Source organism: Malania oleifera, chromosome 11, assembly GCF_029873635.1.
Source record: "Malania oleifera isolate guangnan ecotype guangnan chromosome 11, ASM2987363v1, whole genome shotgun sequence".
Lineage (NCBI taxonomy): Eukaryota > Viridiplantae > Streptophyta > Magnoliopsida > Santalales > Ximeniaceae > Malania > Malania oleifera.
In genome coordinates, this window is record NC_080427.1 from 37,023,957 (window position 1) to 37,045,267 (window position 21,311).

The window sequence follows — 21,311 nt, forward strand, 5'->3', positions numbered from 1 at the left end:
TGGACTCCATCCCAACACTTAGGGCTGCAAATGAAATAATCGAGCCAAGCTTTAGCATGTTCAGGCTCGAATTGGTAGAGGAAAAGCTTGGCTTGAGCTCAGGCTCGAACTCGGTTCAACTTTAGAAAGTCAAGCTTGTGCTCAGCTCAAAATTTAATTTGGTTGATTCTTTAAGCTTTACGTGTAGGTGTAGTGTGCAACTTGCCGGGCTTGGTCCTTCGGCCTTAGCCTTGAGATTGGGCTTGGCTAATTTATAATGATAAGAACTTAGTCCATTCCAACTTTATTTGTCCCTATTAATGAGCCCATCACTGAGCCTCTTAATGAGCCTTATAAAGGAGCCCAGTCAAGCCTGTAACTCAAGCTGTTCACGAGCTGAAATGAGCCAAGTCTGTCTCTGTCAAGTTCAGCTCGTTTATTAAATAATCCTGGAAACTGGGCTTAGGAGTCATTCATTTAGATAATAAACGAGCCCAAATGAGTTCTTACCGAGCTGCTCATGGGCTAGGTGGCCACCATGAACGAGTCACAAATAAACCTGCATAAGTCTGTCACAACACCATGAAGCTAACACACAATCCCAAGAAATCAACATAGAGCCCTAGCAGTATGAAACAACCATTAACAAAGTGCTATGAGTGAACAATAAAAAAAATTTGAATTTGAAAAAAACACATGACCAACAACTTGATATTGTGATGTATGGAGGTATTGAAAACATTTTGAGGAAATTGGAGCAGAAATCTTGCTCAAAAAACACTCAACACTCACATGCTGGTGCCTGGACTCGGAGATGCCAACTTCTGGCTGATGCATGGGAGACCCTGTCTGTGTTTACAGGCCAGTAGATGGGCAGGTTCTGTTGGTGACTATGTGGTTGTTTTTGCAAAAGACGAAGGATTTCTTTGAATTTCTGAAAGGGCAGCAGTGTCTAGGATTTTTTGGCATCTACAGTGTTTTTCGGTAGCACTTGGACTTTGCTTCTGGTCTTTAGTGGTGCGTATGATCCTTCTACAGCAGCAGGTTCGAAGTTTGGTGTTTGGCTTTGGGATGCACTTGGATTTAGGTCGGATCTTGGGCTGATACCATGCTGAAGTATTTGGTGGAATGAAAGATCTAATCACAATGATGCGTCTCACCTGCTAGTTACAATATATATCAAGTACATAACAATGACCAGAGTACGCTCACTAACTCATGCTTACGAACATAGCGATAAGCTGATAACACATGCTAAATGTCCAAAAATAACCAGCAACAACATGCTTAGGGAAATCTTAGCACCACTTGTTTCAATCCAAGCCCGATGATGACAAAAGGAAAGAGTTTGCACTTAAGATGCGTTGATTGTCTCCCTGTTGTGGAACTTGATCGAACCCAGATTGCACGAATCTGCAAGCATTTAGATATATGCAAGGAGATTCAGGATTATATCAAGCTATTGAATTTGAGTTTCGTTACTTTTATGCATGATCCTGGAGTATTTTGTTACAGCTTACAACAGTGTCTCAGAGTACTTTGTAGAGATGAGGTGCATGTCTGAGGAACTTGACATTGTGCAACCAATAATAGCTGATGTTCATGAGGTGCAAAAGAAGAGGGAGAAAGGATGACAGTCTTTTGAGACTTAGCGAGTTCAAAACCTGAGCTCAAAATAGTTCAGTCCCAGGTTCTTTTAGTTCAGAGTTTACATCCTTCTTTGATGTTTATTCTCGCATCCTTTTTGCTTCCTTGAGCACCCATTCATTAGTCTCTGGTTTGGTGTTTACCTCCACATCTGTGAAGACTACTTTTGTTACACAGGATGGTTCTGATTTCTGCCAATTAGTCACAGAAGTTCCTGGGTGGTTCAAGTGGTCATGGCGGAAGGGATAGATGTGATACAAGTCTCCCTTGTAGGTATACTCCTTGGCGATGAGGAGGTTATATATTGAGCAGTGTTGGCATCTTTATGTTAAACCCCTACATCAGCAATGCAGCCACCTGAGTCTCCATTTTTCCCAGTTCAGAAAATACAAAGCGCATATTATCTTATTTAGAGGAAGAGTATTCAAAGTTTCTGTCGTATCAGGAATTCCTACAAGCCTCTATTCCCATTTCATCTTTGGATGAGATATCTAACCCCACAACTTTCTTGTCATTCATTACTTGTCTTGTTAGTCCTTGAGTTATAGATTCAGCTGCTACTAACAATATGGAAAGTGTAATAAAATTCCTTTCCACCCTCAAGTACTCTAAAAACTTGCATCATGATGCCCTTGTTGATGGATCGTCTACTATTAAGGGGATAGGGACAGTAAATCCTTCTCCCTATCTTTTTCCTTTTGTTTTGTATATTCCTAGGTTTCTCTTTAATCGCAAAAGTGCAAACCCATTGTTGCCTTGGTCATCCTTTGTTGGAAAAGTTTCATCCCTTGAATTCTGTGTCTAGTCTTGACTCTTGAGTGTGAATTTAGTTGGAACAGCATCATTGTGTTCCATTTGCTTCCTGACTCAATAACTGAACAACACACCCTTCAATGTTACTCAGTTTGTAGTTCTCACTTTTGTAGATTCACTCAAGGATGAACTTGGTTTTATTTAATAAAGGATTGTTCTAAGGTATTTCATATCTCTTGTGCCTTTTGTTCTAAGAGAAAGGCTCAATTTGATTTACATCTCCAAAAGGACTTAAATATAGATTGAAACATCCAAATTTCGATGTTATAGAATGGCTACTCACTTCAGATTCACTTTCAAAAAAATTTGACCGAAATTCTGAAATTTTGGTGAATTTCAATGGAAATTTTGAAAAAGTTCAGTGCTGGAGCCTAAATTTTGATGGAAAAATTTGGGGGCGGGCGGGGGGGGGGGGGGAAGGGGGAAAGAATCTTTAAGCCCTAAACTAAACATATCTCATGGCTTCATCTTCTTTCTCTTCCTCAAAATTCCAAGGAAACCCTAGCAAGCACTGCAGCTCCTCGCTCTCTTCATGATTGAGTTGATTTTTCAAGCTTCAAGCATTACACAGCTCCTGCTGTCTCTGGCTCAACTGCAGCAGGTGGTGAACAAGAGGGGGGGCATCATAACAGGCCCTCAGCGTCACAGCTCAACTGCAGCAGGTGGTGAACAAGAGGGGGGGCATCATAACAGGCCCTCAGCGTCTCTCACATGTAGTCTCTAGCTTGTTTGTGCTCCTTGCCTCTTTGCTGTGCAACACTCCAGCACCTAATTAACCCGCCTCTTATTTTGTTTGCTCCTTCAAAAATTCCAAATTCCCAATTACCCCTTCCATTTATCCTTAGCCTTCTTATATAAACAGTAACTTCTTAGATATTAGTTATTTACTCATTATAAGTTTATAACAGTTACCTCCTTGCATAAATTAGTAAATTGATAACAGCATTCTCATCCTTGTTTTACTATTTTGTTCACTACCGGTTCCCAATTACCCTTTACCCATTTACAGCACTTGCTCCAGTATTTAACTGTGGCCTGATTATTTACTGCCTTCCTTCCTTTGCAATATGCAATTTATATATCCTACACACTAGAAACTTTTCATGTATGCATTTTCCAATTTTTTTTTTCTACTCAAAATTATGCATAATCATCTGTTTTAATATTTCTTAAAGTTTACTATAAATGTCTGGCATTTCCATCAAAATCGAATTTTAAGTCCTTGCCTGTCTGATACTTTGCAGTGATAATGCTAATGAGTGTTCCAGTATCCAATTCTCTATATAACTAAGTCTGGTATGATTCATCAATCATCTTGTGTGCACACTCCATGATAAAATGGACCTATAGAGAGGGAAAAGGATGGTTCTATGCCAAAATTGTGTTAACTAGAGTGAAAATTCGAATTCAGTTACATTTTCTTTGATTGGAATTAATTAAATTTGTTCAAAGGAGTTGTATTTGCTCCAATTTGACTGGATGTATGCAAATATTTATGAATTCTTGAAAAGGGGTTTAACAGTTTTCAGTGGTTGGCATGTTCAACTTCCTACAATGATTGGTTAGTTTCAAAATACCTTTCACCAAAAAGAAAAAGAAAAATAAAGAAAAAAGAGAATGAATGAAATCAATATGATGATTTAGTTGAGTGTTAGGCTGTTTTCTTTCTTTTTTAAGTTTGACCTATTAGCTGTTTTTGCTGTTGAGAATGTCTTGTCCTCTCCTTGGTTGTAATTGCTCTCCTTCATTTCCTAATACATTTCTTGATTATAAAAAAAATAGTTGAAGTGTTTAGACAACTCGTTACATATATCTTGGATCTTTCTGTTCAAGATTTTACAACCTTTGCAGCTTTCTGAAAAATTGCAGTTCATAATTATACGTTTGTTGATGTCTCTGATAAATATCACATTGGTGGTTTTATTTTTGCTTGTTCTGCTTGCTTCATTATATTTGACAGAAAGGTATTTTTTTTCATTCCTTTTATCACTTACCATTTAGATAAATCTAGTTTTCTAATATGCTTCCCCTGCAACAGAATCTTTTGGGAGTCAAAGAAATTCGAAGGAGTTACTGACAAGGTTGAGCCATGGTATGGCACTGCATATTCCATCGAGAAAATCACTGGTTCTATGATTGAGGTTTGGGGTGTTATTTGTGATATAATTTCTAGTATTTAACCGTATACAATTGTGAAGTGTTTTCTTTTTTACTTTTGTTCATTTTTGTGCTTTCCTACTGATACAAATAGCTTGCTTTTGTCAATAAAATGTTCTGATCTTGATGATCCTGAAATATTTCTTTATTTGTTTCCAGCAATGGATGCTAGTAGCACCTGATGAACATCTGCACCTGCCAGCACCTAATGTGTTCATTCCCTCTGACCTGTCACTTAAGGATGCAGCTGACAAGGTATGGTATATTGCTAACATGGTGAATTCAAATGTTCCTGAAATTCTAATGTTTTTGATGTGTTCTAACTTCAAAACAGGTCAAGTTTCCAGTTTTGTTAAGGAAATCATCCTTTTCAACATTATGGTATAAGCCCGATACGATGTTCTCCACTCCCAAGGCATATGTTAGGATATATTTCAACTGCCCCTATGCTAGCAACTCCCCTGAAGGAAATGTTCTTACAGACATCTTTACACGGTTGTTAATGGATTACCTGAATGAATATGGTAAGCTGCCAAAACATTGAGGGATTTTTTTTTTTCTGCTTGAATTTCTTTACTATAGATTTTTTTTTTTTGGGCAGAGGGACAGGATAGCTTGATATATATGATGCTTTGTAGCCCCTATTTTATATATTTCCTCCTGTGTCTCATCGTACAATGATATATAAAAGGAGGCTAAGTTCTTCTGAAAGTCCTTTGGTCAGGGGTGGGGGGTGTTAGGGATCATTTGGTGAGTTGGGAGGTGGTCTGTAGGCCTAAATCGGAGGGTGGTTTGGGTCTTGATTTGGTGTCTAAAAATACAGCTTTCTTGGCCAAATAGCTTTGGTGGTTTCCTTAGAGATCTCTTCCCTTGGACTTGATGGGAACAGGTGGCCTACCAATTTGGATCTTAGATGTGCTTCGGAAAGTCTGTGGAAAGCCATCTCTCAGATTTATTCCCTATACTAAATTTCTATTGCTTAAGGGTTGTAATATTCGCTTTTGGAAAGATCTATGGTTGGGGAATGTTGTTTTGTCCACCTCTTTTCCTCACCCATTTCGTTTGAGCTCAGGACAGGATGGATCTATTTCTTCTTTCATTGTGGAGCTGGGTGGTCCTTTTACCTTTTTGGGATATTCGCTTTAGGAGACCCTTGAATGACAGGGAGATGGAGGAGTTTTCCTCCTTGTTAGTCTTGTTAAATAATTGTCAAGTCTCATTGGGAGCTGATTGCTGTTTTTGGTCTTTGGATCCCTCGGGATTTTATTCCTGCAAATCCTTTTTGTGAGTTCTTGACTAACTTTGGCTTTTCTTTTCCTCTCCATAAAACTATCTGGAAGGCCAAAGTTCCCCCTAAATTCAAAGCTTTTCTCTGGTTGGTTGGGATCAACACCAATAAATTGTTACAGATTCAAATACTATTAAAGGATCTCTCCCCAGATGTATGTGTGCTTTGTTTTAATTGCTCTGAAACAGCTCCACATCTTTTCCTACATTGCGATTCCATCTGAGGATTTGGAACAAGCTATTTAATTATTTTGGGGAAAGCTGGGTTTGTCCAAAGACAGTGGAGGAGTTTTGGGCAATTCATTTTGTTGGTTTTGGTAGAGGAAAAAGGAGGGTAAGGAGTTACGGAATTGTGCCCTATTTGCTGTATATTGGTGTTTGTAGATGGAACGAAATTTGCACATTTTTTCAGGGAAGAAATCATCATTTTGCTGGTATGGGAGAAGATTCACCATTTGGCTTCTCTTTGGTGTGTGGGTAATGGGAGCTTCAGGGGGATGTGCTTTTTGGATATTCAGCGCTTGTTGAATTGATAGGGCATGCTGATTATTTCAGGTTGTTTCTAGTGTTCTTTTTGGTTTTTCATTTTAATTTTTCTAGGGTAACCCAAAATTTTGAAAGGAGATGCCTTACTCTCCTGTTCATACATTCCTATTCTATCACGTTGCTTTTGGGAGCATGAATTTCAGATCTTGGATTTAAATTTGGGTGGATTTGGACAAATTTCAATGCAAGTTTGTATTACATTTTATCCAAATCCAATACAAATCCAAATCCGAGGCCTCTCCAAACATAGGGTCTTCTTTGTTTTTTTTTTTTTTTTTTTTTTTCTTTCTTTGAAAAAAAGGGTCCTTGGAGGTGTATTTCTTTGGGTTATTCTCTTTTTCTTCATTGGACAAATTTTCATTTGAAGAGAAGGCTAATTGCATTATGTTTTGGGAGGATTTTTGGGTTGGGGCTTGTTTGGTTAAATCGCCTTTCTTCCTGCCATAATGATGTAATTACCTCTTTTCTCACTATTTGGGGGGGGGGGGGGACGCTTTCTCTTTGGACTTTCATTTTAGAAGGGTTGAATGATAGAGAGGTGGAGGAGCTATCTTCGTTAGCCATTTTAACTGGACAGTTGTCAATTCTCCAGTAGGAGTGATGGTAGAGTTTGGTCTTTGGACTGTTTGGGGAATATTTTTGTTAATCTTTCTATTTTGTCATATTACTAAGATTGATGTGATCTTTCCTATCAATCAAGTTTTTTGGGAGGCCAAATTTCTTTCTAAGATAAAGGCTTTTGTTTGTTTGGTGGCCCTTAAGAGAATTAACAGTTAACCCCAACAATCTACTGCAGAGTTGGAAGCTCTCTGAAGCTCTGTTGTGGATATGTGTCTTATGTGTGGAAACAGTTCAGATGATGTGTCTTGCTTGTTTTTATGATTGTTCTTCTGCTTGGAATTTGTGGTGTTCTCTTTTTGAGGTGTTGTTCTTTTGCTTGGAATTTGTGTTCTCTTTTTGAGGTGCTTGGTGAAATGTTGGTATATGCCAAAATCAGTGGATGATCTGTTGATTATTTTCTTTTGCTGGTTTTGGGAAAGGGAAGGATGTTCAAGGTTGTGGAAATGTGCTTGTTGTGCTGTGTTATGGGGAATTTGGCTGGAAAGAAGTGCTAGAATTATTCAGGGAAGAGTTTTTCTGTGGGATTAATTTGGGACAGGATTCGATACTTGGCTTCGCTTTGGGCTTATAATGCTGGCTGTTTTAAGGGTTTCCTTATTTTCAAGATAGCACTAGAGATTGAGTTGTTTTATTAAGATGATTTAGTTTTTCTTTTCTATTTTCTTTTGTTAAGAGGGCTTCTTGTTCTCCTTTTTCTTTTTAATGAACCTTCTTTTTCTATAAAAAAATACATAGACTAAGATGAGCCTATCCTTGTATCTTTCAGCTTACAATGCTCAGGTGGCTGGTCTTTATTATTCCATAAGCCACACCGATGGTGGTTTTGAGGTAATTAATGTTATTTTTCTGTGTTTTTCTTCAAATTATGTCTAATGCTATTTTGGATTCATTTGACTTATATACAACAACAACAACAAAACCAAGCCTTAGTCCCACTAAGTGGGGTCGGCTATATGAATCCTTTTCCGCCAATTTATGCGATCATGGACCATTTCTTTTGATAGATTCAAGGATATTAAATCTTTATTTACTATCTCCTCCTAAGTTATTTTAGGTCTACCCCTACCCCTTCTATTGCCCTCTACAATAACTAAGTCACTCTTCCTCACAGGTGCACTAAGTCACTCTTCATTTGACTTATATGTATATATGAAATATTTTGAGTTCAAGTTGATATTTTTTAGTGATGCGTGTGTGTGTGTGTGTGTGTGTGTGTTTGTTGGATTAATCTCGTGTTCAAGTTAATATATTTAGTGATAGCCACGGTGGCAATTTTTTTCCCTTTTTGGGACCGTCTGGTTGAGGTGGGGGTTGGGGATGGGGTTGAACTAATTTTGGCATGATGTGACTTAAACTTTGTCTGGTTCCTGTTTTCAAACTCATTTGTAAACAATGTTTTTAAGTCATGGGGCACTTCTTATTTGTATATGGTTCTGTGTATAGGAGAACAATACACAACAGCTTTGGAGTAGCAGCAAAATCCTCAAACTGAACTACTCAAACCTTTAATCCATCCCTAAGCCAGTTACTCTAATCTTTAAACCATCCTAATGGTGCTGGGATCAGTTAGGTTTGCCATAGTTAGGGCTGTAATTGGTTTTTTTCTTTTTCTTTTTTGGGTTTCAGTTATTGCCAAAATTGACCATTGAACCGAATCCCTTGGTTTTTAAAATTACTGAACAGAAACGAAGTTTGGTTAGATTCAGTTTTTGAAAACTTTAAACTATCAAACAATAAAAAAAAAAAAAAAATGAATATCTAAAAGTCCATGGCTTCAATTTAACTGGGCCCAAGGCTTAGATCCAATGCACAGCAACTGAGATGCAAAGGAAGGGAGGATGTAATTGAAATATATAGGAAGGGAAATCTATTTCCTTCCCATTTCCAATTGATGTGGGACTGGCAAAATGGGATTATTGCAAAGGGACATTAGCATGGGCAATTGCATTTGGCAATTGGCAATGGGCACTGGCAGGCAGCTGCACTGGTTGAAATAATTATTTTTTTCCCTTAGTTATTTTACTGCTCTATATGATGATAGGTCATCCTTCTTGTTTGCATATATGTGTCGTCATTAAAGGTATTATGGTTAAGTTTGCAGGACCCAAACTTATGCAAAAATTACAGATTATTCAATGAAGTTCATGTAGTGGAACAATGAGATTAATGAATTTCTTTTATCTTCCAATATATCAATCTTGAACAAAATTTGAAGTCCAACTTTGTTAAAAAATTCATAAATATCAAGGTAGAAGGAATTTATAAGCATAGCACTTTTAATGATGATTTAGAAGATATTAGCATGGGAGGAGGCATCAGCAAACCAGGCTAGGCAAGAGACATTTTCTGATTAGATAAACATTGGAGGTTGTGGGGACCATGGTTTTAAAACCTGGACCAATGGTCAACCTGGAGAAACGACTAGGTCGGTTCAGCCGGTTGGACCAGTAATAATATATATATATATACACACACACACACATTATATCTGTGTCTACAAAGAGACTTTAATGATGTTAATATTAATAATTATTATCATTTAGTTTGGATCAAGAACTTTATTTTGAAGAAAGAAAATAAAAGCAAATTAAGTAGAAAATTCATTTCTATTATTATTATTTGTATTAGAAACCATTAAAAGTAAATATTTATTTAAAATTAAGAAAAATATGTTAATAATGTGCAAAATCAAAATTTTGTTTAATTGATTTATTATGTATTTTGTTTTCTTTTTTACTTTTCATGACGAAGTATGAAAATTTTAGATTCTTTTATATTTGATGTTATTTTTCTTAATATTTTTAAGCTTCAAACAAAGACTTTAGGGTAAAAGATTTTAAATTTTTAAAAATTCTATAAATATTTACCTATAATTTTATATGAACAGGTATATGTATGTATATGTATGCATGTAAAACATAAAACAAATGTGGCTGCCATGCCAAGGCCCTTACAACACATGTTTGAGGCCCAGGGTTCTATCCCAGGCACCTCTGGAAACATCACATTTTAAAGTTTTAATGAAACCAGGGTCAACCCTGTCAACTTGCTGGGTTTGACCTAGTCGGCCAGAGTCATCTGAGTTTGACTGGGCTGATACCTGTGTACTCCATATCTGGTTTAAGCCCTTTAACCGGACCAGTGAGTTGATGTTGGTTCCTGTCCAACCCAATCAGACCAGCCGGTCTGATCCAGTTTTTGAAACTATGGTGGGGACCATTGAATCTTGCAATAATTGATGACTTGGACTGTCGAGTGCAAATGCTTGGATTCAAGTCTGAAATGGGCACTTTATACCAAAATCCTTAAGGTAAGACTGTAGTCTCCTGAATGGGTATCATTGGTGCTTGTAGTTTTATGCTCTATTCTCGTGAAGGTCTGCCTGATTTCAATGTGTAAATACAGGACAAATGCTGCAATATTGCTCCTCTTTTGCTTTACTATGACTTCGCTTTTTGTTTTTCATTTCTTTTTGCATGATTTCACGCAAATACAGGACAAATGCTGCAATATTGCTTCTCTTTTGCTTTACTATGACTTCACTTTTTGTTTTTCATTTTTTTTTTCAAATTAATTAATGATGCAAGCATTCCAAGAACCCTGCTTGTGAAGGCTGGTTTATGGCCATTTTAGCTTTAATTTAAGTCTATTTCATGCTTTGGATTGATCTAAAAATTAGATTATAGCTAACCATAAAAAATTATCTTATAAATCTGTGAGCTTCGTTTCGTTCTGCTGAAAAAATTATCCAGATGGAATGAGGGTTGGGTGTATTTTCTTTTTCTTTTCACTGCCATCCTCTTTGCTCATCTCTCCCCCACTCTCTCTTCTGTGCCATCACATGTGCATGCTCAGATGGATCAAGACATTAACTTGTGAATTTTCTTTTGCAGGTTACTGTGGTTGGTTATAATCACAAACTGAGGCTCTTATTGGAAACTATAGTTGATAAAATTGCAACATTTAAAGTGAAACCTGATCGGTTTTCTGTGATCAAGGTGATGATAACTTGTTATGCCTCTGGAACAATCTCGATTCTTTATTTCAATTTTCAAATTGTTTCCTTCTAAAACCGCATTGAAGTATTTTCTCCTAAAACTGCATTATGCTTCTAATTGAATCAGTTGGTCATTGGAGCTCTTATTTCTTTCTTACTCCTAGGTTTTGATGATTCACTAGGTTATGCATTTCTAGGGGCTATTTTATATTGAATAAAAAATCCTTACATGTATGCTGATTGTCATACTGTCATTAGTAAAAATCAGTACGGGAAACATGTAGATCGTGGAGACAAGTATATTTATATCTGAATAGCAGTCCAGCAAATTGCCTTTTTTTTGTAAAATACTTGGGGTTGAGTACCAATTGAAGTTACAGGCTTTTCCTTTGCACTTATTTGCCTCTAAATAGAGGCTAGCTCTAAATTGGTTCAGTAGTAAGTGGACTGATGTTGTTCAAGAAGATGTTTGAAAAGGCTATGGCCACCCCTTTTTCGTCAGATATCAAACCTTCCTTAACAAAAATCAGAGGCTCCATCAATCCCTCCTTTCTCCTCCTGACCATCCTTTCTCTCTTTTGCCCTTTCCTGTGACAATGGAGATAGTTGCCTTCTCTCTGGATCTGCTCTGACAATGACAGGCTCCATCGATCTGCTGCAAGATTCTGTTGATCAGCTGCAGCATTGATGGGCTCCATCATCGAATATGAATCTCAATTTTTTTTTTCTTTAATCTGTATTTGCATCTGTATTTGTTGTACACTTGTTTTTGATCTGCAAACAATGTGTAATGTGAAAACTCCAGCAGCATGCAGCTAGATTTGGATCAGGAAATTAATGAGGTCCAGTGGGAGAAAATGATGGTGAGAGTGATCCATCCTATTCTCCATAATCTATAGCATCTCATTCTCCTCTCTAATGATGATCTGTGCATTTTATTATAAAAAAAATTATTTTTTTGGGTTTGTGATCTGTTTTCTTGTCCCGTACTCCAAAACTGATAGAAAAATATTTCAATTTTCAGTGGTTCAAACTGGTTCACTGATTCAGAACTTGACTTGGACTTCAGAATTTAACCCTTAATTTTTGTTAAAAATCACCCTATGTCACTTCAGGCCACACGTTATTTTTTATGTGCACTACGTGTTGAAGGAAAATGTATTTGGCAGGTTGTACAAAAATGTTGGCTGTACATTACAAGTTGTATTACGAGATGGGTGCCCCTTTCCCATCCTTGTTCCATGCTCATATTTCTGTTGACTATCTCTTCAAATGGCGAATGACACTTGCCCAATCACTGTTTTAGCTTGAATTAGCTGTGGACGAGTGATTATCTTTAAATTGCTTCTTCTTCTTCTTCTTCTTCTTCTTCTTCTTGTGAGTGCAACCATACAAACTGTTCTTTCTGCCTGCCTTTTTTATTATCAATAACATTCAAGCCTTGCACTTTTGAATTCTTTTAAGAACTTGCACAACGTTTGGTTCATAGAATGGGATTGAAGTAATGAAGGAAAATTGAGGTAGGAATGGAATCATTATGGGAAAGCGAATACTGCACTTGGTTAGTCGCACAAAATGAATGCTAGAATCATAATTTTCTTCCTTTCTAATGTTTGATATTTTTTTTTATGTTGGATGCAATGGAATGAAAATCAAGCCATTTTTTTAAAATGCTCCTGATGTAGAATTATTTAATTTCATAATCTTTCAAGCATATGACTTCAATTCAACCTAATTTTTATTGAAAATTTATGCATCTTTCGAATCTTAGTATTTTTTATATTTTTACAATAATAATAGTGTTATATATTGTTGTTGTTGCTGCTGCTGCTGTTGTAGGCAGTGCCACGGATAAGAGACGGTCAGCTTGTGTGTGTGTGTGTTTTTCTTCTTCTTTCTTTTTGGAATTTATTATCTAGTGAGGTTATTATTGTCTAATGAAAAAAGGAATTAGGAATGGAATTATAATTCCAACAGGGGCCAAATTCACCATTCAATTGAATGTAGGGATTAGCATTCCAGCTGGAACGTGATTCTTTCTCATTTATGGAACCAAGTATTGGAATGGGAATTGGAGTCTAAATTCTGACTCCATTCTAGCCTCAGTTTGGCAAACCAAGCATAGTGTTAGGATTTCATGATTGAGAACATAATAAGATGTTTGCTTTTTATTTCCCTCTAAAAAATGTAGGCTTTGATGGGTAGTTGAAGCTAATACTCATGCTCTATACTTGTGATTCCATCTCAACCTAGGAGAAACTATCTTTTCCATTTATACCTCTTGCTTCTTACTCACCTAAATCATTTTTGTTATATTTTGTAATGGAGCTAGACATTTTAGACATGAAAGCTCAATAGAATAAAACTAATTTGAGATTTAGATGTTCTTCAAAGAGTCCGTGAATAGCTCTCATAGTTATCCCCACTTCATTCCCCATATTACACTCTTGTTAGGAAGAGGTATTAATATCCGTTTTTGGAAAGATCATTGGTTGGGGAATGCAGTTTGTCCACCTCTTTTCCATGCCTTTTTTGCTTGAGCTCAGGGTAGGATGGTTCCGTTTCTTCTTTTATTGTTGATCCAGGTAGTCCTTTGCCTTCTCGGGATTTCCACTTTCATAGATCGTTAAACAATAGGGAGATGGTAGAGCTATCCTCTCTGCTAGTCTTGTTGAATAGCTGCTGTTTTTATTTAGAGGAGGATAGTCGGTCTTGGTCTTTGGATCCTCGGGGGTTTACTATTGCAAAATCTTTTTGCGATTTTCTGAATTGGTCTAATTTATCTTTTCCTCTCTATCCTTTCAAAATCAAGGCTTTTATCTTGTTGTTTGCACTTGATAGAATTAATGCCAATAACTTGTTGCAGGTTAAGAGACCTTTGAACGCTCCATTTCCAGGCATATGTGTTCTTTGTTTAATTTGTTCAGAATCTGTATCGCAGTTGTTCGTTCATCGTGATTGAGCTTGGAGGGTATGGAATAAGCTATTTGGTACTTTAGGCGACTGTTGGGTAAGTTCAGAGGCAGTGGAAAGTGGATGACTCTTTGGCGGTTTCTTTTGTTGGTTTTGTGGGAAAAAGGAAAGGGAAGCCCTCTGGATATGTGTGTGCGCTTTTTTTTTTTTTTGGGTGCATTATTTTGGGGGCTTTTGGATGGAGTGTAAATTCGCATATTTTTTTACGGAAGAAGTTGTCACATTTGCTGGTTTGGGAAAAGATGCATTATTTGGCTTTTCTTTGGTGTGTGGGGCAGGGGAATTTAAGGGGGTGAGCTTTTCTGATATTCAGCGCGATTGGTGTTATGTGTTGGATTGTTTGTTCGTGCTGGTTTTTTCTCTCAGGTTGTTTGTTTTTTTTTCAAAAAAAAATTTTATCTGGATTTTCCAGACTCTGTTAAGGAGATGTCACATTCTCCTGGCTGTATATTCTTAATCTATTAATTAAATTATTCTTTTACTATAAAAAAATGTCTATTATCTTTTGTAATCTTTTCATATACAACTTCTTAAATTTTAGATTTTCCCCCTTTTTCCCTTAATATATTATTTCTCCATCCCAAAATATCATGTTCATGTTTTTGGATTAAGCTTACTTCTCTGTCCTTTGACCATCCTAATATTTTAAATTCCATCCCCCTATGATTACTTTAGGCCTTTTTCTACAATGATGCCTATTCTATTTAAAAAAAATTTATTTTCCTACCCGCCAAAATCTAAACCCATTTGCAATTTCTTTGGATTTTCCCCTTTTAGGGTCTGTTTGTTATCGTTTTTGTTTTCTGCTTTTTTTGTTCGAGTTTCTGCATAGTGAAGAGGAGTACTATAAAAACACATTTATTTACATGGCTAGTTTTATATTTTATTATTGGTTTAAAAAAAAAAATTAAAAACCAGATTTTATGGTTTTCAATTAGAATACTTTAATACCCAAAATTAGCTTTTGTGGATTAAATCATTCTTTTCGTACATAATTTTAAACTAAAACTAAAGTAAAATGACCACGTGAATTGAAAATATAAATAAAGTAAAAATGTCCATAAAATTTCTAAAATTTTTTAAAAATTAATAAAAGCCATTTAAAAAAAATGTTTTTACTATTTTTCCACTGTCATGGTCAATAAGATTGTTCTTGTAGAGTGAATTTTAAAGTATAATAATTACATAAAATAATTATATCAAATTTCTATTTTTATTGTAATATTTTTAATTTTTATTTGTTTTTCAATTTTATTATTTTAATAATACTTTTAATCATGATTTGATTTAGGGACAAAAATGAGTATTTATTCAATCAAGTCTTTAGCTTGTTTTAGTTTTAGAAATATTAACTAGGTTTCTGATTTTCGTTCTTTTTTTCCTAGTTTTTTAATTCTTTTTCTGGTTTTTGTTTTTATAATTGTTGACTTACGAAATTGGGCCCATAGGGTCTTTAATGCAAGTTACATTTATTTTTCTTGTAGACTCTGTGTCGACTATCTCCATACTTTTATGGGTAGGGGTCACTAAGTTATCCTAATCTTCATCTCTTGAGCTGGCATCTTTACACGCCCATGTGTAGAATGGTGAGGGAATCCTTGCATATATTTGATACTGCATATAGGCACCGATATGGCGTGTAGTTTCTGTGTCATGACCTAGGCCACCCTTGCTTTTTCACTCTACCAGGTGGTAAAACTGCAACTCTTTGTTTATAGGTGATGCCCCAACAGGGTTATAACAATAGGCATAACACGGGTAGATAGCATTTTCACGAGTCTGATTATGTTAAAAAATAAAAGAATAACTGTTAGACAATTGAGACCTGACCTTCTATTACCACTTTCTGAAACTCCATTTGGTCATGACCATGCTTTAATTGGACATTTTGCAAGCAACACGGTGCCATGTTCTTATTTATTTTTTCTTTATTTAGCTTTGGACCTTTTTTTTTTTTTTTGATTTTCCTCATTAGAGTCCATTTGTTGGCCATCTTCCTTTCTTCATTTTTTGTCCATAATATTGCTTAGTGGGATAAAAGATGAATGTTATCTCAATGTACTGTGTATGTTCTGTGAGAAGTTTGCAAAGAGGCTATAATTGCTGTGCATGTGTAATTTATTCTCTACTTTGAGATATCGTCTCTATCGTTTGTGTAGCTTGAAATAAGAATTTCCAGCTTTCTCCCATTTTCAGTTGAGAGTTCTTTTTCTTTAACAAATGTTTCATTTTTGTTATATACGCGTCATTGTGTCAAAATTTACTCCAAGTTTTTCATCTGGACCAAAACCAAGAATGTTTCAACATTTGTAACAGAAAAATATTTACTACTTTAATGCCTTTCAGTCCAGGCACTCTCATAATATGGTCCAACACATTAAAATCTGTTCATTCTGCATCCACCTGAGAAGGCATTCACTTTCTTCATTTGTTTGCGCACCTTTTTCCACCTTTTTTGAAAGCAGCTTTTGGATTATATGGCCTTTCCATCAAAACGTCATTAGACGAGTATTCCTAACCTTGGCCAAGCTGGATTACCTGGAAACAGAAGTAAAACATCATTGTACTGCCTTTTCTTTCAAGATAAGGATGATTCAAGAGACGGATACAAGAAAGTGTGGAACAAAGCTAACAAGATCTGTCTATGCACTCATAGTGTAGCTGTACATATTATAGTCAGTGATAGATATTGTCAGAGTTTTTGACAAAGGGGAACATGTCTTGTCTGGTGTGGGCCTTGCAAGAAGAAAAAACAAGATATAGCTATTTGGTGATTAGCTAAAATTGTTATGTAAACATGGCATTTGCACACAACTTATCTAATTATAATTTCTGTCATAATTCAGACAAATTTAAACTTGGCCCTTGCATGTCCATAGAATTTAAAATGATCTTATCCAGAGATGAAGCAGATTTTGAAACTAGGTCAAACTTTGCCAAATATTGCTATGCTTCTTGTTTTTGCCCCTTCTTTTTTTTGTTTTTCGTCTTTTGATTTTGACTGAAATTGTTGGATTCTGTTAGTGTTATCTGTTGCTTTGGCTGGTTATATATGTATGTATATAGCCATCAATCAACTTTGTAGATTTATAGATTTCATCATCATAAGTTATGTGAGAAATTCTTATCATTGATATTCTAATATTCTCTATGCTTTTTTTTTTTTTTTTTGTCAGGAAATTGTAATGAAGGATTATCAGAATTTCAAGTTTCAACAGCCATATCAGCAGGCTGCGTACTACTGCTCGCTTATACTGCAGGATAACACATTGCCTTGGATGGAAGAACTTGAAGTTCTTCCACATCTTGAAGCTGATGATCTCACCAAGTTTGCTCCCCAAATGCTTTCCAGGGCCTTTTTAGAATCTTATATAGCAGGTGCTTATATTTTTGCAATTTTTTTTTGTTTCTTTTCTTTTCTTTTTTGATTCCTAAACAGTCTACTGCTGTATTAAAGTTGACCAAGAGGGTCCCAACCCAAGTACAAGCGTTCACTTACATGATGGACTCATCAGATTCCAAGTATACGAAGTCCTCAATGATCTATCTGTATGCCATGAGAGTGACAGCTGCTCTCCTTCAAAAGCTTTCTTATTTCTTTCCCTCTGTGCCAATCAGAAAATGGTTGGAGGGATCAAGACTTGTAGAAGAATAGAAGACCTTCCAAGCCTGTAACTCCTCAATTGAGTCAACAGTAATCCAGCTATCCCTAAGACAGAATACAAATTCACTATATTCCCCCCTTTCCCTTTCTCCCTCTCTTCTCTGCAGGATATCAATAAAAATCTTTTCCTGCCTCCATTCTCATGGAAAAAAGGTTTTTTTCTTTCTTTTAAAAGCCGCTGTAGTTGGACCCACAGTTTTTCAAATTGCCATCCAATTGAATCAAGAATCATGGCATTGTCATTCTCACGGCTCTCCTTAACAATGGTTTGGTGGTAAAATCCCTCATTGAAGCCTCTCTTCTAGTAAGCTTCTATCTAACACCAGCTTCTGCTAGTCCAACTCCACAGGCATCATAGAAATTTGAAGAAGTATCAATCCCCGGATTCCTACCATGCTTGGCAAATGCTTTTCTTTTTACAGCTCCTTGTTTTCTGAAATATCTCTGTACTTTTTGCCATCATTTCTTTGGTACTGTTTTCAGGAAACATTGAACGTCATGAAGCAGAGTTAATGATCCATCATATTGAAGATGTTTTATTTAACAGCAATAACCCTGTATCCCAACCTTTGTTACCATCCCAACATTTGACAAATAGAGTTATTAAACTTGAAAGAGGCACGAGCTTCTTCTATCATGCAAAAGGTCTAAATCCAACCGATGATAATTCTGCCCTAGTGCACTACGTTCAGGTAATATTATTACTATTATTTTATATGAAAATCATTTTTTTGTTAGCCCTAATGCTGAAGTTTTTTATAAGTATATATATATATTGGTTTGCAGACTTTGTGATCCCTAGAAAGCTTAGAAATTGACAGTTCCACTCCTATTAGCAGCAGAATAATTTCATTCTCATTTAATACATGTGGATTTCATAGCGAATTTCTTAGGCCACTTCCCATTTAATGCAATAAAAATCATCTTATTCAAGTTCGACCACAGGATTTAGATGCATCAATATTTCTCAAAGTAGCACCCTAATACGTTCCCTTATTCTGCTTATTACAAAACCCAATTTATTTATATATTTTAAAATGTTCTTGAAAAAAATATAATTTTTGGGTTCATTGGGAGAACGGACTAAAATTTAAATTCTGATGGAATCTTCAATTGTCTCAATTTAACAGAAATTTCGAATTGGTTTAAAGAAACATTGTAGACTTAAACTATGGAAATTAGGAAATATTAAAATAGATGCTTAAAAAATTTAATAACGAAATAAAAAACCCAAATTTTTATTTTGTTTTTCTTTAAAATTTCTGAAAATTCGGCCTGATATATTTGAAAATTTGGCAGTAGTTCTGTCATTTAGGGAATATTTGCCAAAATTGTGGAAATTCTTAAAATCTCAGCTGAAACTATTGCAAATAGAAAATTGAAATTTGATTACATTTTGAACCCTCCTAAAATTCAAAATTTCGTCTAAATTACCCAAACTTAAGACCATGACTGGTAGGCCCAGTGGGCCTGAGGTATGCAGTGGTATAGCTCAATCCCCATCTATTACCTCTCCCCACTCCATCTCCAAGCTTGAAAGACTGCCAACATGGATATTTTGTGCTTAAATTGTTGGGACATTTCCCAAGGGAATTGTGTTTCAGAAAACTGCTACTTTGTCTGCCACATTTTGTCTGCCAGAAATTGCAAATATGGTGTTAATGCGCAACTCAACAGAAACACTTGAGTTTGTTTTCTCTCTTATAACGTTTCACTACTGCTGTCAACTTCAGTCTGGTTGTCTGTAGCACATTCAGTGCTTTTCTGGGAGAGTTAAACATTTACTGTATTTAGAGTTCCAACCAGTTCTCTTGATTATTGAGATTTCTAATATCGTACCATTTATAGAATCTATAGGCATTTCTTTGGCAATTATGAACACAGAAGTCTGGGACTAGGTCCTTGAAGTGGTGTTATGTGCATACACAATATGAAAATTTAAGGATGCGTTTGATCGTCTATCATCTATATCTGCGTTTTAGTATTTAATATATTTCCTATTTTGTTTTGGAAAATTATCCTCTGGGAGTTCATAGCCCCTGATGGTTCAGCAGTGACAAAACTTCAACATAAAATGATTTTTTCTATTCAATCTATGATGATCTCTTTTGTTTAATTGATCTTTTTGGTGGAGGTTTCTGATACAGAATGCTCTTAAAAATATGTAGGTTAACCGAGATGATTTCATGCTGAATGTCAAACTTCAGCTATTTGCTCTTACAGCAAAGCAACCAGCATTCCACCAACTTAGATCGGTTGAGCAACTTGGGTACATTACTGCACTCATGCAGAGGTACTCAGAAATTTGTTGACCCTGCTCCTAGAGTGTGGAATATCCTTTGCTATGTTGTAATTTTTGAACCCCACCTAGTGGGACCTAAAGCTGCTTCTTTTTGTTGTTTATGTTGTAATTTTAAAACTTTGTCAAATGTAGGAATGACTTTGGAATTCGTGGAGTGCAGATTATTGTCCAATCAACAGTGAAGGTACATAGAAATTTCCCCTTGTTTGCTTATATTATGTTGCCTCCCCTAAAGCACACTGTTGAGTTTGGCAGGGTCCGGGAGGTATAGATGCTAGGGTTGAGGCATTTCTCAAGATGTTTGAGACGAAACTCTATGAGATGACTTGTGATGAATTTAAGGTGAGATTAATTTGTCTACTTTACTTGCATGCACTTCATTATGTCTGGAAGTACATATGTCTACATAATTCACCCACATGCTCTAGCCATGTAGAACAAACAAGTGCTTCCTATCATCGAGTAATGGTTTTAGATGTTTACTTTGGTTTTTATTTGAATTCTAATGGCAACCTTTATAAATTAAAATGTGAAACAGCATCTGAAAAGCATGCGTGTTAGGGAACATATACAGTTAAAAAAAGTGCATGCATAATGTTCACTTATGAAATAATGACAAAATAATTAAATCTAGACAAATTATGAAGTTCATATTGACAGCATATTTTTGAATCTGAGTTGGGATATATTTTCATGAGTCTGTCTTGGCATGTCTAACTGTGCCATGAATTTTGATCAATACTTCAATTTTGTGATATTATTTTGATTACATTTCAATGGTTCAATACGTCATAAGAGGATATCTTGTGTTTCCTCTCTCCTCTTGATGGAAAAAGAAAGCAAGTCATACTGAATTTTTATGGAAAATTAATTTACTTTATTTGTAGAAACTGACCATTTGAGATTGTTTTTAAAATTGAATTATTAATGAACCTATTAAAAATATGAATATATATATTCTTTAGAGGAACCTGCAGGTTAGCTCTGCCCTATTAACATGGTGCTTCCTTGGAGGCATACTCGATGCGGATGATGTAATAATCATTAGTTAGTGTTGGCCCAGATTAATTGAGTCATCCCGTGGAACCAAACCTTTGGTCTTTTCACAATTAACCCCTGATCTGGTCATTACAGAGCAATGTGAATTCGCTAATTGATGTGAAGCTTGAGAAGCACAAAAATTTAAGGGAAGAATCAGCATTTTACTGGCGAGAAATCTCCGATGGGACCCTCAAGTTTGATAGGAGAGAATCTGAGGTATGGATATTTTTGATCAGTTTGCAATTATTCATTATTGTTGGAATACAGAAGGGGAACTCATCACT

General features: G+C 35.8%; 1 protein-coding gene across 1 annotated transcript in view; it reads left to right on the forward strand.

The window, feature by feature from the left end:
- Positions 1-21,311, forward strand: part of LOC131167344 (insulin-degrading enzyme-like 1, peroxisomal) — a 72,283-nt gene that overhangs the window by 50,117 nt on the left and 855 nt on the right. The window contains exons 15-25 of the mRNA XM_058126123.1: positions 4,478-4,580; positions 4,756-4,851; positions 4,931-5,120; positions 7,817-7,878; positions 10,944-11,048; positions 17,197-17,398; positions 18,168-18,376; positions 19,853-19,977; positions 20,119-20,170; positions 20,242-20,328; positions 21,121-21,243. Of these exons, the coding sequence (XP_057982106.1) occupies positions 4,478-4,580; positions 4,756-4,851; positions 4,931-5,120; positions 7,817-7,878; positions 10,944-11,048; positions 17,197-17,398; positions 18,168-18,376; positions 19,853-19,977; positions 20,119-20,170; positions 20,242-20,328; positions 21,121-21,243 (1,354 nt within the window). The remainder of the gene's footprint in view (positions 1-4,477; positions 4,581-4,755; positions 4,852-4,930; positions 5,121-7,816; positions 7,879-10,943; positions 11,049-17,196; positions 17,399-18,167; positions 18,377-19,852; positions 19,978-20,118; positions 20,171-20,241; positions 20,329-21,120; positions 21,244-21,311) is intronic.